Source organism: Sander vitreus, chromosome 19 (genome assembly GCF_031162955.1).
Source record: "Sander vitreus isolate 19-12246 chromosome 19, sanVit1, whole genome shotgun sequence".
Taxonomy (NCBI): Eukaryota; Metazoa; Chordata; class Actinopteri; order Perciformes; family Percidae; genus Sander; species Sander vitreus.
In genome coordinates this window covers 12,320,794-12,335,097 of record NC_135873.1, presented here as the reverse complement: position 1 = coordinate 12,335,097, position 14,304 = coordinate 12,320,794, and the positions used below count along the sequence as shown (strand labels likewise).

The window sequence follows — 14,304 nt, the reverse complement described above, 5'->3', positions numbered from 1 at the left end:
CTCCCTGGCATCCCCTCTCTCCTCCCACCCATTTCCATCTTTTACCCACCCTCCCTCTATCCTGTCTTCACTTTCCTTTCCTTTAAAAAAAAAAAAACAGATGTTGCCTTAGGTATTATTTATGTTACACAAACCAAAAAAACGGGAGACATTAATTTTTAAAAAGGTAACCCAAACTGCTAAACACGTGTGTTACTGAGCAGAACTGCGGCATGTGGACCTTCTGTCGCTATTTTTTGTTTTGAAAAAACAAAATGAGATTCTGTTTTGTTTTTTAGAAGTGAGTGTTTAATACGTAGGCCTTTATACAGTGATTTTGTTTAGATGAAACAATGTTCTTTACATTTTTCCATTTGAATACTGGTCTGTTTTTATTGTGATCATGACACTTCTTGATGCCAGGCCTTGGATTAACATGTAGTTAAACAAAAATCCCATCAGATACACTTTGGTGCGATTGCTTTTGCCTTCCTGGTGGGGTTTCCAAATCAAGCACGGTCTGCATTTTTGTAGACATTGGATTGTACCAGGCAAGCTCAATCAGAAGGTGAATTTGAGTGGATTTTCATTTCTAAATCCAGGTTTGGATTATATCTTCTGAGACTGTTATTGAGAAGTCTGTTTTTTTACTGTTTGGGGAAAAAAAATGCAAAAAAATATATATACTGATTATCATCATGATGCTAAATACAAGAGCTAAACCATGCAGATTGAGGTGTTTTTTGGACAATGATTAGATCAAACCAACAAACAAATGTAGCAATAGCAACAACAGGTCTTGTTTTTGCCCAATTTTGTTACACTTTTATGCAACTTTAATAAAAACATGTAAAATGGACATATTGTCTGTCTTATATATTGTCTGTCTGTTATCTGCTGCATAAGCCTTATAGCTGATTATACAACGGTTTATTAGCTATTGAGATCAACAAAGCATCATTAATGAAATTTGATAATCAGTGTGTGATTAATTCACTTGTAACCTTTTTCATGGAAGACATTTTGACAGGCACAGATGTAATTAATACCATTAACATTGGCTTTGTTACATTAGGTGTCCCTGTAAGTCAGTGACCAGCATACACAATATGAGAAAATGGAATGCAGACTTAATTAATGTTACTGGTTCCACCTGTAGTTTTCCTACATTGACAAGCCAAAATGTCTGCCATGATGAAGGCCTATTGTTCAAATTATATGAATTCCACCATTATTTGCTCTCTAGACATTCTGTATCACTTTGGGGCCATCTTGTGGTTGAATGCAGTATGCATTCATACCTGAGTGTGAAGCAAAGGTGGGTCTGTGAATTATATTCTGTTCTAATCTCAAGGTGGTTAATGTAAGACCAAGTAAGAAAGATGCTTAACACCAGTAGTATAAATGGCTGCATCACACTGTGCTCATTACTCCTATCTGCGTTAAGGGACAACGTTGGATCCTTATGTCGATGTTTGGCTTAAAATGTATCTGCCACAACAAATGCTTTGCAAATTAATACATCTCCTGTAGTTTAGCTATAAAAAGATCACAGTGGTTTACATAATTCCTCCAATATAGTTAGTTAGTTGGGCCATATATACACACCTGTATATAACTCTTAACAATATATTTGTAGGCCTATAGACTGACATTTTTAGAACTATTGCACTAAAAAGGTGTATTGTTTTTTGAAGCCTGTAATTATTGTATGTAGTGCATGTGTACTCTCACCTGAGAGGTCTGGCCTAGCTATATTATATTATATTAATTATATTATAGTATATATTATATTATATTATATTGCGATTGAAAACAGGGAGATGCGCGGTATTTTTTGTAAATTCCAGCCTATTGGCTAATTCTGATGGTTTACAGTACCAAACCGGATTGTGATTACCCCACTAAACCTGCTTTAGCATTTTGATTGGGCAAGCGACGTTTGGAGGGGGGGTCACTCCTATTGGTCACTCAAACATCACGGCTCGGCGCTGATTGGTTGAATTTACGGGTTGTAGAGTTCGGCGAGGTATCGAACTGACGACTGAAGTGAAGAGGAAGTACTTTTTAAAATGAAAATACAGAAAATGATACTTTAACTTTCTACAGCCGAGCAGAGGGAGAAGGTGAGCAGGCTCCTCTAGTCACTGTGCTGTCCGGGGAAGGGAAGGTTATCTGTTTACCAACAGCATCGCCTGCCTGCCTGCCTGCATGGACGGAGGGATAACGTTAACGTTAATCCGTGCAGAGTTGGAAGATAGGGTCAGTGAAAGCTACTGTGGCGATGCTTCGTTGTGATTAATGACATTTTAACGCCGATTATATTGTTTACTACCAAATACGTGTAGAGGAAATATCTAGCAATACATTAACTTGAATAATAGTCTGACAGCGTGATGAGCAGGCAGTCGTTCCCTCGCTCTGTGGTTTCTCACTGTTAGCTTGTGTTGCACTTGACTTCACTGTGGTTTATTTGCCGTTAATTTGACATGAAAATGCAACGACGAGTCTCGGTTAATTTCTTGGGGGTTGAATGTAAATATACTGATAGTATAACGGACTTCAGACTCTGTTAGGGTCGTTATTTGAGTCTAAATACCGCCATCGAGTCCATAACGTTTACCGTCTTACTGAATGACATCACGGAAGCTACTAGTGGTCAAGCTGGGCTAATAAAAAAAAATAGGACGTCCGGCAAGGAAACAAAATTAAACGCCTATTAATGGATGTAGCAGAAGTGTGGCGAAAATAAACAGTTTATGTTCCATTTGTAATTATTTCCCATAAAGCGTTCCTAACGCAGTGTGAGGTAATTATTTTTAGACCATCCCTTTTTGCTTTTCGACAAGAAATTCGGCTAGTTTCCTGTCTTGTGTTTTTCTAGCTGGCTTGACAGAGATACGGAACACGATAGCTCGATGTCCCGCGGTCGCCCCAATGCTACTATATTTAAATTATTTTCTATCTGTATGCCACAATTTACAATTAAACACGTTTCTGTTTTAGCAACGTAGGTCGTTTGTCTGCTTTCAATGCTCTTTGTTGTGGTTTACTCTTATTGCAACCCAGCTGGAGTTTGTTGTCATTAATCAACATCACCAATATTTAAGCAAAATAAACATAAGGAAAGTATATTTAAGGCAGTTGTGATGTTCTGTGTGCAGTAGAAGTGGAACCTAAGATAGGGATTTTAAAACTAGGCACCTGCTATATTTCCAAATGCAGTCATTCAGTATTTTAAATCAACAGATTAACAAAGTGCAAACATCAGTACACACGAGTAACCCAGTGTACTAACTGATAATTACTGATGAAATGGCTCAAGAGAAGGACAGACCAGATTTGGTTGACCTTTAAACCTCTACCCAGACACATTGTGGTATAGTTTGTGTGTGTCTGCATGTTTCTCAGCCAGCCATGCCAGCCCAACCCCCTGTGAGGGAGCCGGAGGAGGAGATGGAGGCAGAAGGAGAGTCACAACTCCCTGAAACCAACGGAGAGGTGGAGCAACCGAGAGAGGATGAAAGAGGAGGCAGAGGAGGAGAGGAGACCATGGAGGAAAGCACGGAGGAGAGGGATAGCGACTTGGAGGATAGTGAAGAGGAGGAGGAGGAAGAAGAGGAGAGTTCAGGTAAAATCCAAGTGCTCTGCTAAATTGTTGCCCGATTGTATGCAATGTCACTGGTTGTTTTTAAACTGTTTCTGTCTCTCTGTCCTCTGTGAAGAGATGGATGATGAAGACTGTGAGCGCAGGAGAGGAGAATGTCTAGATGAGATGTTGGATCTGGAAAAACAATTTCAGGAGCTGAAAGAGAAGTACGTTGAAAGCGGACGAGGGAAGAAACTTGACAGTGTGTCCCTCTGGTGTGATTTTTGAAGGATGGAAGAAAAGAAAAGAAGGAAAGGCTGACTCCACTGTGTGATTGCAGGTTGTTTCGGGAGCGGCAGAACCAGGTGAAAGTGAAGCTGGACGAGGTGCTGACAGGGAAGGCTGGAGAATACAGAGAACCACTGGTTTTACTACAGGAGAGCATGCACATACGAACACAAGTGGCCGGTAAGTAAAACACACCCTTTCTCAGGAAGACAGGATATGATGTGCTTAACAGCCTAAACTTTTCTATCATGGCATACACACTACAAGTCACTTTGACCACAGTGGAATGATGTTGAAATTAAGTTTAAAAACCCGGCACACAATATCTGAAAGAACTTGAGCAGCACCTGTGATACAATTTGATTTTTGTCATATCTTTTCCAGCAGACACACATCATCTGTAGGGTGTAGATGTTTCTCAACACCTGGCCTCTGGGTGGGGCTGCACACATTAATCTCTCTGGTAGGGTGAAGGGAGTCAGGACGACCACCAACATATTTAATGGAAATGATGGCCTACAGTATGATCGAATTAATTTCAAATGCTATATAGGGGCGATCTAAGGGAATTTATTCCTACACTAACAGTGTCTTGTTGTAATGTTTCCTATTCTGCCCAATTATAGTTTCTTTAGCTGTGTTGAATTGGAAATGGTCTGCTAGGCAGCTTGAAATCTTTGCTTTGATGGGTGGAGTGGGTGTTAGGGTGCTTTCACACCTGCCTCGTTTAGTTCAGTTGTATAGCACTAGAGTTCGTTTGCCCCGCTGGTGCAGTTTGTTTCAGGGTGTCTGCACATTTTTTAACAGCAAATTTAATGACTTTTAAGACCTTTTTCAAGTCCTCTATAAAGGAAAATGTAAGACTTTACCACGACAAAAAAAAAAAAAACGCAAAATGTTCAGCGCGACACGACACAGAATGGTGTGGCGAAGCGTAGCGCGGCACAGCTCACCAGAGCCACGCTCCAGACAGGTCACAGGGACACGACAACTTTTATACCACGTGCTGATTCACCTTAACCCTGACATGGTTGACTGTGTATGTATAAACTATCAGCCTTTAAGGTACTTCAGGTAATTTCTAAATTTTGGCCCCTCATAGTAGTTTGAAAAAGACATGGAGGACAGCCCCAGGACATTAAAAACCCCCACAAATACACACAAGTTAAAGTATTCATCTTTTCTCTAAATCATGGGCAAATGTGGCTGCTAAATAGCCTTGAGGGTGGTTTGGGGGGGGGTTCTCCCCCAAGAAAATGCAACGCATTCATCAATCACCTATGGAATGATGCAGGTTGCAGCCACATAGAGCAAAGTGCTGACCCCAGATGGTGCACTGGTCAAATTGCGGTTGAAAAAACCCAAAACGGATGACGAGTCAGACTCGGTCCCACATGAAATTTCAGACCTCCTTATCGTAAATTCCAGATTTCAAGATATTTTCAGACGCTTGGGCAGGTGAGAATGCGACAGTTGCACTCTGGTGCGCACCAAAAGCGGACCAAACAAGCGTACCGAGACCTGCCTGAAGAGGTGGTCTTGGTACGCTTTCAAACCAACTCTGGAGCGGTTTGTTTGTGGTGAGAACGTGATCCGACCTCGAACCGCACCAACTCTACATACTCCGCAAGTCTGAGCTAATGTCTCCTGTAGTCGGTTGTGTTTAGCAATCTGCGATGCGGCAGAACATTAACTGTAGCAACTTGCAGTGGTTCTCTCACAGAAATAGACTGCGGTCAAGCTCACCGTCACTCGCATCTGCATGGTCAAACCAGCCGGCACTACAGTTGGAGACGCACACCGGCAGAGCAGAGCCAAGTCTCGGTGAAAATGTCTGATTATTTAAATGAAGTGAGCTGGTTTGACCATGGAGATGCAAGAAATATGCACTAGTCCACACAGGAGCTTCTTCCTGGATTTATTTTCTTGCTCCCGCCCCAGACACATTCGACCAATAAAAAGGAGTGAACGTTCTTGCGTGATTTGTAATGATGCATTTTGGTACGCTTTAGAGCTGGGCAATATATCGATATTATATTGATATCGTGATATGGTTTTAAAGTGGTGTCATTTTCTGAACTTACCAGACTGTTGTAACTGTTCTATGATTTGCCTTTACCCACTAAGTCATTATATCCACATTACTGATGATTATTTATCAAAAATCTCATTGTGTAAATATTTTGTGAAAGCACCACTAGTCAACACAACAATATTGTTGCGGTATCGATATCGAGGTATTTGGTCAAAAATATCGTGATATTTGATTTTTTTTTAACAATGTTGTAACTTCACCCCCGCCGAACTATAGGTGTGAAAGCGCCCTAAAAGACTGGTATTAGTTTAATATGCTGTATGGTGTCACTCTCTGTTTCTGTCTACCTTTTAAAAGAAACTAAGGACACAAAAAACATCTAAAATTAGCCACACTGTCTTTAGCATCCTCTCTAACTGTCTCTAACTACAGGAGTGTACAGAGAGCTGTGTCTGCAGGTGATCAAACACAAGTACGAGTGTGAACAACAAGGAGCAAAGCAGCACCTAGAGGTAATACACACACATTACAGTACTACATACTGCATCAGGAGTCTCGTACACTTCAGCCAATCTTATTGAACACAATTATTACAGAAGTAAAAGTGTGTATGTATTTATGTATGTGTGATACAGAGTGAGCGGATGTTGCTGTTTGATGCCATGAAGACCGAACTGCTGGAGAAGATACGAAGACTGGAGGAGGACAGACAGAATGTAGACCTTACCTCAGGTACAGCTAAAATGTCCTCATCATCATCATCATCATCATCATCATCATCATCATTATTAGTCTTGTTGGTTTAGGGAACAAAATCTACGGTACATTTGCTGCCATTATTCAAGGTATAGTTCAATTTTTTATTTTTTTTGCAAGTGGGGTTGAATCCATAGTCAGTGTATAACCTCCAGTAGGTGGCGGTCGGCACGCCCCCTGTTTGGAGAAGCAGGCAGGATTCCCAGCAACAATTAATCGCAATTAATCGCACATTTTTATCTATTCTAAATGTCCCTTGATTTCTTTTTGTCCAATTATTTTTTTCTCATTTTAATGCTCTTATCAACTTGGAAAAGTGGATCGGCTTGCTTTGTGCTTTTGTCGCCTGGCTTTGACGAGGGGGCGGAGAATTGGCATCAGCTGTGTGCTTGGCCATCAAGTGGTATTTCAGACTGGACGTGCGGCGATGATAAACTTTCCATTCAGAATCTTACTGGCATCCATTTTGGCATCTAGCGCTCACCATCCACTCAGAACGTAACGTTAGCCTACTACTCTTTGGCCGGCTCGCAAGCCCAAACAAGTGTGCGGCGTGCCTGTTGTTTTGTTTCCGGTCTAGCTAGATCCGGTGTGGTGTTGTAGTTTTTCTAACGTTACTAGTTGTTGCAACAGCATGTGAAAAAAACTACAAAGTTTGCTAAGCCAAAAAGAACATTAATCTCGCGCTAAAAATTTTTACGCCATTAAAATGGGTTTGCGTTAACGCCGTTAATAACGCGTTTAACTGACAGCACTATTCCTAACCCTTTTTAAAATGCCAAAAGTCACACAATAACACTTTAGACCACAACTCGCATGTGTGCCGACCACCATCTACTGTAGGTAATACACTGACTATGGATAAGTACAACCTCACTTCAAAAAATCCAAACTTTACCTTTTAATGTTTGGACAAAAACCTGCTAATTTCTTAGTGAAAACTAAAACTAATGTTTACACACATTACGCAAAGTAATAATCACTACACTCAGAAGACTTCTCTTGTCAGAAGAAATAAATCTAAACAGTGAGACGAGTAATGTAATGAATGCTATATTTTCTTATTCCAGAGTGGAGTGATGAGATGGGCAAGAAGTGTAAAAGAAAGAACCTGCTGGGTCGGTCAGAGAGAAAAAAGAAAGTAGCTCTGGTTTCAGGTAAAATTTCTCATCCTCCTTTTCCCTTTTTATTCTGACACAAACAGTATCTTTAATATTATTTGCCTCCTGACCGCTGGACAGACCGCCAGATGATTTAATGTGTCCCTCTCTGTCTCACAGGGCCTTTCATCGTCTACATGTTGAGAGACATCGACATCCTTGAAGACTGGTCTGCTATCAAGAAGGTAAAAAATTAAGAGCTACTTTTCCTTTCAAGCTCCCACATTTCTCACCTTGCACTAACATGTAATTTCAGTGTTGACATTAAACTTAATTGAAGGTAAATAAACTCCTCAATGCCACAACGCTACACTACACACTCCAACAACAAACTAATTGTATCTTGGTTAGAGATATACTTTGGTAACTTGTCTCTGTGTGCTTTACAGGCGAAAGCAGCACTGTCACCACTAAAAAAGAAAGCTGAAAGTAAGTCTGCCTGTCATATATTAGCATAAAAACACCATACTGCTGGGAGATTTTTTTTCTTCCTGTAAGCCATTCTCATTTTGTCTTTCAGAGCGGTGATAATAGAAGGATCTTATTGAAGACCAGTGGCAAAAACCAAACATCACTCACACACTCGCACTCACACACACACACACACACACACACACACACACACACACACACACACACAGCTACTTCCACTAACGGTTACGGTTTTGTCACCTCAAGACCCACAAGATTGTGTTGAATCGTGCCTGACCCCAGCAACCAACCACCCGACTGCTTGTTTGTTTGTTATCTATTGCTATTTAAAACGAGTTCTTAATGATATGACAACCATGTATTTATAGAATGATTTATAATGATTAAAATTTTAATCTTTTGTGACAAGGTGTTGCATGTTTATTTGATTCCCGCTCAATGTTTATGACTGCACACACAGTTTTTTGTGAAAATGTAGATAACTGTAACCTATATATATATATATATATATATATATATATATATATATATATATATATATATATATATATATATATATATATTTACACACACACATTTACTTAAAGTATGAGGGAGTGTTGTAGTCAAGACCACATAACTCGAGACCAAGTCATTACCAAGACCAGAGTTTATAGAGACCGAGACTTTGAGGGGTTGAGACCAAGTCCAAGACGTGTTGTAGTCAAGACCACATGACTGGAGACCGATTCAAGACCAAGACCAGACCAAACAACTGAAACATACAGTATATACACAACTAGCTAATATGTATAGCTAATATTCGGCAAATCCCTTTGGGTGGAGAGTTTTGGTACAAAGGCAGATTGATAACTTTAGCTAGCTAGCTTCGCTAGCGTCACTTACACTTATCTTACCTTTCTTTATGCTTCCTTTCTAAGTGCCGATTTTAAAAAAATTTAGTGGTCCCAGCTGTCTCAATCGGTGTAACATTGCAGAATTTACACGCTTTCAGATGTTGTTTTGCAAATAAACTCATAAAAAATATAATAAAATGTATTACATAACATTACCGACGATTTGGCTTCTTCTCCTGTCAACTACATTCACTTTGGGAGTGCGTGTTAAGGGGGCGGGGGGTTAACAGTAACACATTTCAGACTAGAAATGAGTCAAGTAATTAGTTGCATTGGAAGCAGGAAGTTTTACCTCCAATCACAGTAATGATGTTAACACATAAATCAGACGATACACAGGCAATTTAGTGAGTTAGTATCCCTAAAGTTGTGGTCTTGACCGGTCTTGAAATAAAATCCAGAGTCCTCTTCATTTAGAGACCGAGACAAGACCGAGTAAAGATGTGGTTGATTCCGAGGCGAGACCTTCAAAGAGTCCTACAACACTGATATAAGGGAATATGAGGGTATCTGTTTCGAAAATGAAATATTGAGATTTTGAGAATTAGGTCTAAATATTTCAAGACTAAAGTCTTAATGAAATTAGTAAAAAGTTGTAATTTCAACAAAGTTTTTCATTACGGCAATACACACAATTTCTCAGGTTGAATATGAGTGATGAAAGTTTGTGTCCCAACTTTTTCCACTCATCCTTATGAGCCATTTATTTTGAACCAGCAACAATAAAGACCCTGTACTGGATTTTACAAATACAGATGCCATGACTCAAATAAAAAAAAACTCAAATAAATTCCCCCAGCACAACACCACCCACCAAGGAAATGTTTAAACAGCCCCCCCCCAAAAAACAAAAAAAAACAAAAAAAAAAACAACCATGTACATTTAAAAACAAAAAGTCACTTTATTCACTCATTTAAAGAAAAGGGTTTTGGGAAATATGCTTTTGTGTCGACAATTATACGAGATGATGGATACTGTCTGTATGCTAAATAAGAGGCTAATGCTAGCAGCATGGTGTTATGATGCTACTGTTAAATGAAAGAACATATTTAGGCTACAAAATAAAATGCATTAAATGTCAACATCACACTACACAGTCCAACAGTAAATTCTGTGTTTACAGCTAATTATCAACAACAGCCTTCATCAGTGTAGCCTCACAAGAAATACCCAGAAAAGAGCCACCATTTGGACAATTAAAAAAATATATATATGAGTGTGTCTGACAGGACAGTGTACAGGACAGTGTCTGACTGTCCCGGGACAGTCATGGAGTCACGGGACAGTGTACAGGACAATGTCTGACTGTCCCGGGACAGTCATGGGAGTCACAGGACAGTGTACAGGACAGTGTCTGACTGTCCCGGGAAAGTCATGGAGTCACAGGACAGTGTCTGGGAGCCACAGGACAGTGTCTGACTGTCCTGGGACAGTCATGGGAGTCACAGGACAGTGTACAGGACAGTGTCTGACTGTCCTGGGACAGTCATGGCGTCACAAGACAGTGTACAGGACACTACAAACAGGACAGCCTAAGGGCTATTTACACCAGAGGTTGCAAGAAAGGGGCTAGGAGAATCTTGTGCTGATATTAGCTCCCTTCATTTATCATTATAGCTGCTACAGCTAACTAGCAGCCCATGTTCAACAGTTTCTGGCTCCCCATTGTATCAGTGGGAACAGTTAGACAGCTCTGTGAGGCGTTCAGGATTATCTGGTTAAATTCATGTGTGAAAAAACTAAAACATGTCTCATTTTCAAGCCTGTTAAAATTTTAAGATCAAATTCCTCAACAGTCATTGGTTGATCTTTATCAACTCTGAGCCACTTACCTCACATGCACAATGATATGGTTGAGTTTACATTTACTGTGGGAAAACATGAGGAAATCAAGCTAAATGTGGATGTGATGACGTGCCAGAGAAAAGCAAAAGACAAGAGTGTATTTGGACAGTGTTTATTTGACATGAAAAGTGGGAAAGATTGAAGGATGACATTTTTGTGCGTATTCACGTGTGTTTCACATGGCTGCAAAAGCCAAAAAGAAGGAGAAAGAGCTGTAAATATCGATAAAGTGCAGAGCTTTTTTTCTCTCCATTTCTCTGACAAACCACAAACAATTTAGTTTTTCTCAGGCTTCTGATTAACTTTTTTCTTCAGAAAAGTCAAATACATGTTCTATCCTAAACAATATTCTGTCCTAAACTACATTCTAGGATCTGTTGAAGTTGACAACAAGTACACATTTTAAGTTGGTGCTGGGTTTAAATTGCATCGTATTCCTTTCTTTGACTCTCTTTACCGTGACTTTGCATCTTTTCCCTCCCTCCGTTTTGTCTTGCAATTGCAAATTAATTGCATTTTTTTTTAATCTGTTCTAAATGAGAGATATCTTTTCAAGTTTTTAATACTCAAGTGGTATTTGAGACTCTACTACTCCGGTGGTAACTCAGTTCACATCGACACTACATGCAACTAATCTTTTCCGTTCCTCCCTCAACCTTTTCTTTTTCTCCCCTCAGAGTTTTTAGAGATGAACCCCTTCTTCATCTCCTCCTCGCCCCCACTTCCCTTCTTTCTCCTGAGTGCAAATCTAGTGGTTTCAACGGAGGCCTGCATAACAGTTCATGACATCCCTATCCCCCTCTTCCTCATTTCCTCACAGGTGCTTGCTGAGTTTGCGGGCCTGCCTCTCCTTGGCTTCCAAGGCGGCTTTGGTATCCATCAGCTCGTCCAGCTGCCGGCGAATTAGGGCCATGTCGAGCTGGGTGGACTCGCACTGCTCCCTCAGGGCGGCCGACTCCACCCTCAGCTGCGTGGTGGCCATGGTCAACTGCTCGCTGCGTTCACGGCACTGCATCTGCAACCTCTTGGCATCGTTCAGGAGTGACTCCACGCTCACTGCCACTGACTCACACTGACTTTGAGACATGTTCTGGACAGATAGAGGGATGGATGGAGGGCAAAGATCAAAACAGGAGCAGGGCATTATACAATGATTGTCTTTAAGACATCAAGCAGTCAGATGCTTGAAAACAGAGACTTAAAATATGTTTGTCAACTCGAAAGGCTCTCTATTAGGGCTGCACAATTAATCGCAATGGTATCCAAATCGCAATATGGACTAGTGCATTATCCAAATCGCAGGGTGGCACAATACTTCTTAATGGCAACCTATTCTGAATGAAGTATTGTGGTGCTGCAGAGATGTCCCGGTCTACAAATCATATCCTACAGACTAAAGAAAAAAAATCTTTGTTTGGTACAGATCCTCGCAAAAATCACACTATAATCATTTTTAATTTCTTTCAATGTTAATCATTTTCAATGAAAATGAGAATAATGATACAAAAACGATCATTGCCTCCAATATCGTGAATCATATCACAATTGCAATATCAGTCAAAATAATCGCAATTAGATATTTTCCTCATATCGTGTAGCCTTACTCTCTGTGATTCAATTTTCAGATTTGAAGACTTTGTTTCTCTATGGGGGTTTTTTACTGTCAGATTTGGCAGTGAACTACAGCTATCCTGCCAAAAAATCCAATGAAGTGAATCAATAGCTCACAGTCAGATGTCCAGCACAGATCCACAGGTTTTAAACAGAAAATTTGATCCGTAGAGTGAAGTAGCTTAAAGAGGTTTATCACGGCTTAGCTCAGTCTACAGTGGCCACTGCTCTTGTCTGTGCTTCTCTTTTACCCCCGTCCTACCATCAATCTCCATTTTTTTCACTCTTCTAGTTTTTGTTCCCTCAGAAATGTTTGTATCCAGTTTATTTTTCTAATCAGTAGCCCAATATAACAGCCAAATAGGATGTGAAAAGGTCTTACCATACACTTCAAAGTCCAATTTATCACAAGCTTTGTGGTTTTCTTCTGAGACTCGAGTGTAAGACAGTCCCCTTTGTTCTCCAGAGTTCTCCTTCTTCTTCGTTGTCCTTTTCAGACTTACTGTGTGTATATATATATATATATATATATATATATATATATATATATATATATATTTAAAAAGAACAGACAGAAATTCCAGGTATGGATTCTACTTTAGGTATAGATCGTGGAAGTGGCTGTTGGAAATCTTACTTGCGAGCGACGTTCCTTCAAAGTGTCGGTTTGTCTTCCCTATATATTTTTCTGATCGTTCTCCGTCACCACCCGTCTCCCTCTTTTTAGTCCCGTCTCTACTTTCTCTCTGTCTTTAGTGAGCATTATCTTCTACCTCAGGGCTCAAGCAAGGTCAGGTAATCCATGGAGATTAGACAGTTAAGGAAAGAGAGTAGGAGTCATGTTGTAATAACAGGAGTAAGATGTCTGTTTGGACCTCTCAGGCTGATGGCTAAATCATGATTCTAGATTTGAGGCTATGTAGCTACAGTATGTCTTAATTCGCTACCAGTGCACAGATTGATTTTTGATTTGATTTGATTTTTGCACAGAGGCATATTTTATAATCTGTATTTTCAACAATAATACCAAAAGAATGATAAGGTTTGAATTTATTTAGGGGCTTGTTGATATTATAGACTGATCTTACCAGGTGTGGTGAAACTGATTGTATGCTAATCAATAACACAAATCTGTTAGGTGAAGCTGTCTTGGACAAGATTAATAAACTTTGCAAAACTGATTTAGGGTAAGTGCTATTAGTTTTGTAATGGGTCAATGCAGAAACAGGCAGTGGTGTAGTCTAATGTATTGTAGTGGGTATACTGTAGTGTATATATATATATATATATATATATATATATATATATATATATATATATCAAAAACACAAATACATCAAAAATATGAAGGAAAGTATTTTTTTGCGTGTCATTGAGCATTTTTAAGAGGGTACATGGAAATCCTGGAGCTTTCTTAGTGGGTATACTGTGTATACCTGCGTATCACAGACTACACCACTGGAAACAGGCTTTTGATGGAAGGGAAAAAGGCAAAAGTATGTTGTCTAGGGGTAGACCGATTATCTGCCGTTTCTTTATGGCAGTTTGCAGATTATCTGTATGTGTGTTTTATTCGACTGATAGCCGATGAAGTTAATTCATTAAAAAGTGCGCAACATTGGCTCAGCTACAGCTCTGTGTCTGTCCCTCTGATTCGGTTTCACTCACCACTGAGTCTGACTTCATGTCCCACAACACTATCCGACTATCTT

The 14,304-nt window shown here is 39.8% G+C and overlaps 1 protein-coding gene across 3 annotated transcripts; it reads left to right on the top strand.

Moving 5' to 3' along the window:
• The first annotated feature begins 1,969 nt into the window (after positions 1–1,969).
• brms1 (BRMS1 transcriptional repressor and anoikis regulator) lies at positions 1,970–8,647 on the top strand. Of its 3 annotated transcripts, none has more exons than XM_078276343.1 (10): positions 1,970–2,105; positions 3,365–3,610; positions 3,705–3,795; positions 3,909–4,036; positions 6,324–6,403; positions 6,527–6,623; positions 7,718–7,804; positions 7,928–7,992; positions 8,197–8,236; positions 8,328–8,647. In XM_078276343.1, exons 2-10 carry the CDS (start codon positions 3,397–3,399, stop codon positions 8,333–8,335), a joined length of 810 nt encoding a protein of 269 aa, XP_078132469.1. In that variant the 5' UTR covers positions 1,970–2,105; positions 3,365–3,396; the 3' UTR covers positions 8,336–8,647. The 3 variants fall into 3 exon arrangements, with proteins under 3 accessions (XP_078132469.1, XP_078132468.1, XP_078132467.1); XM_078276342.1 differs by having other exon boundaries at positions 1,971–2,105; positions 3,391–3,610; XM_078276341.1 differs by having other exon boundaries at positions 1,971–2,241; positions 3,391–3,610.
• The last annotated feature ends 5,657 nt before the right edge of the window (positions 8,648–14,304 follow it).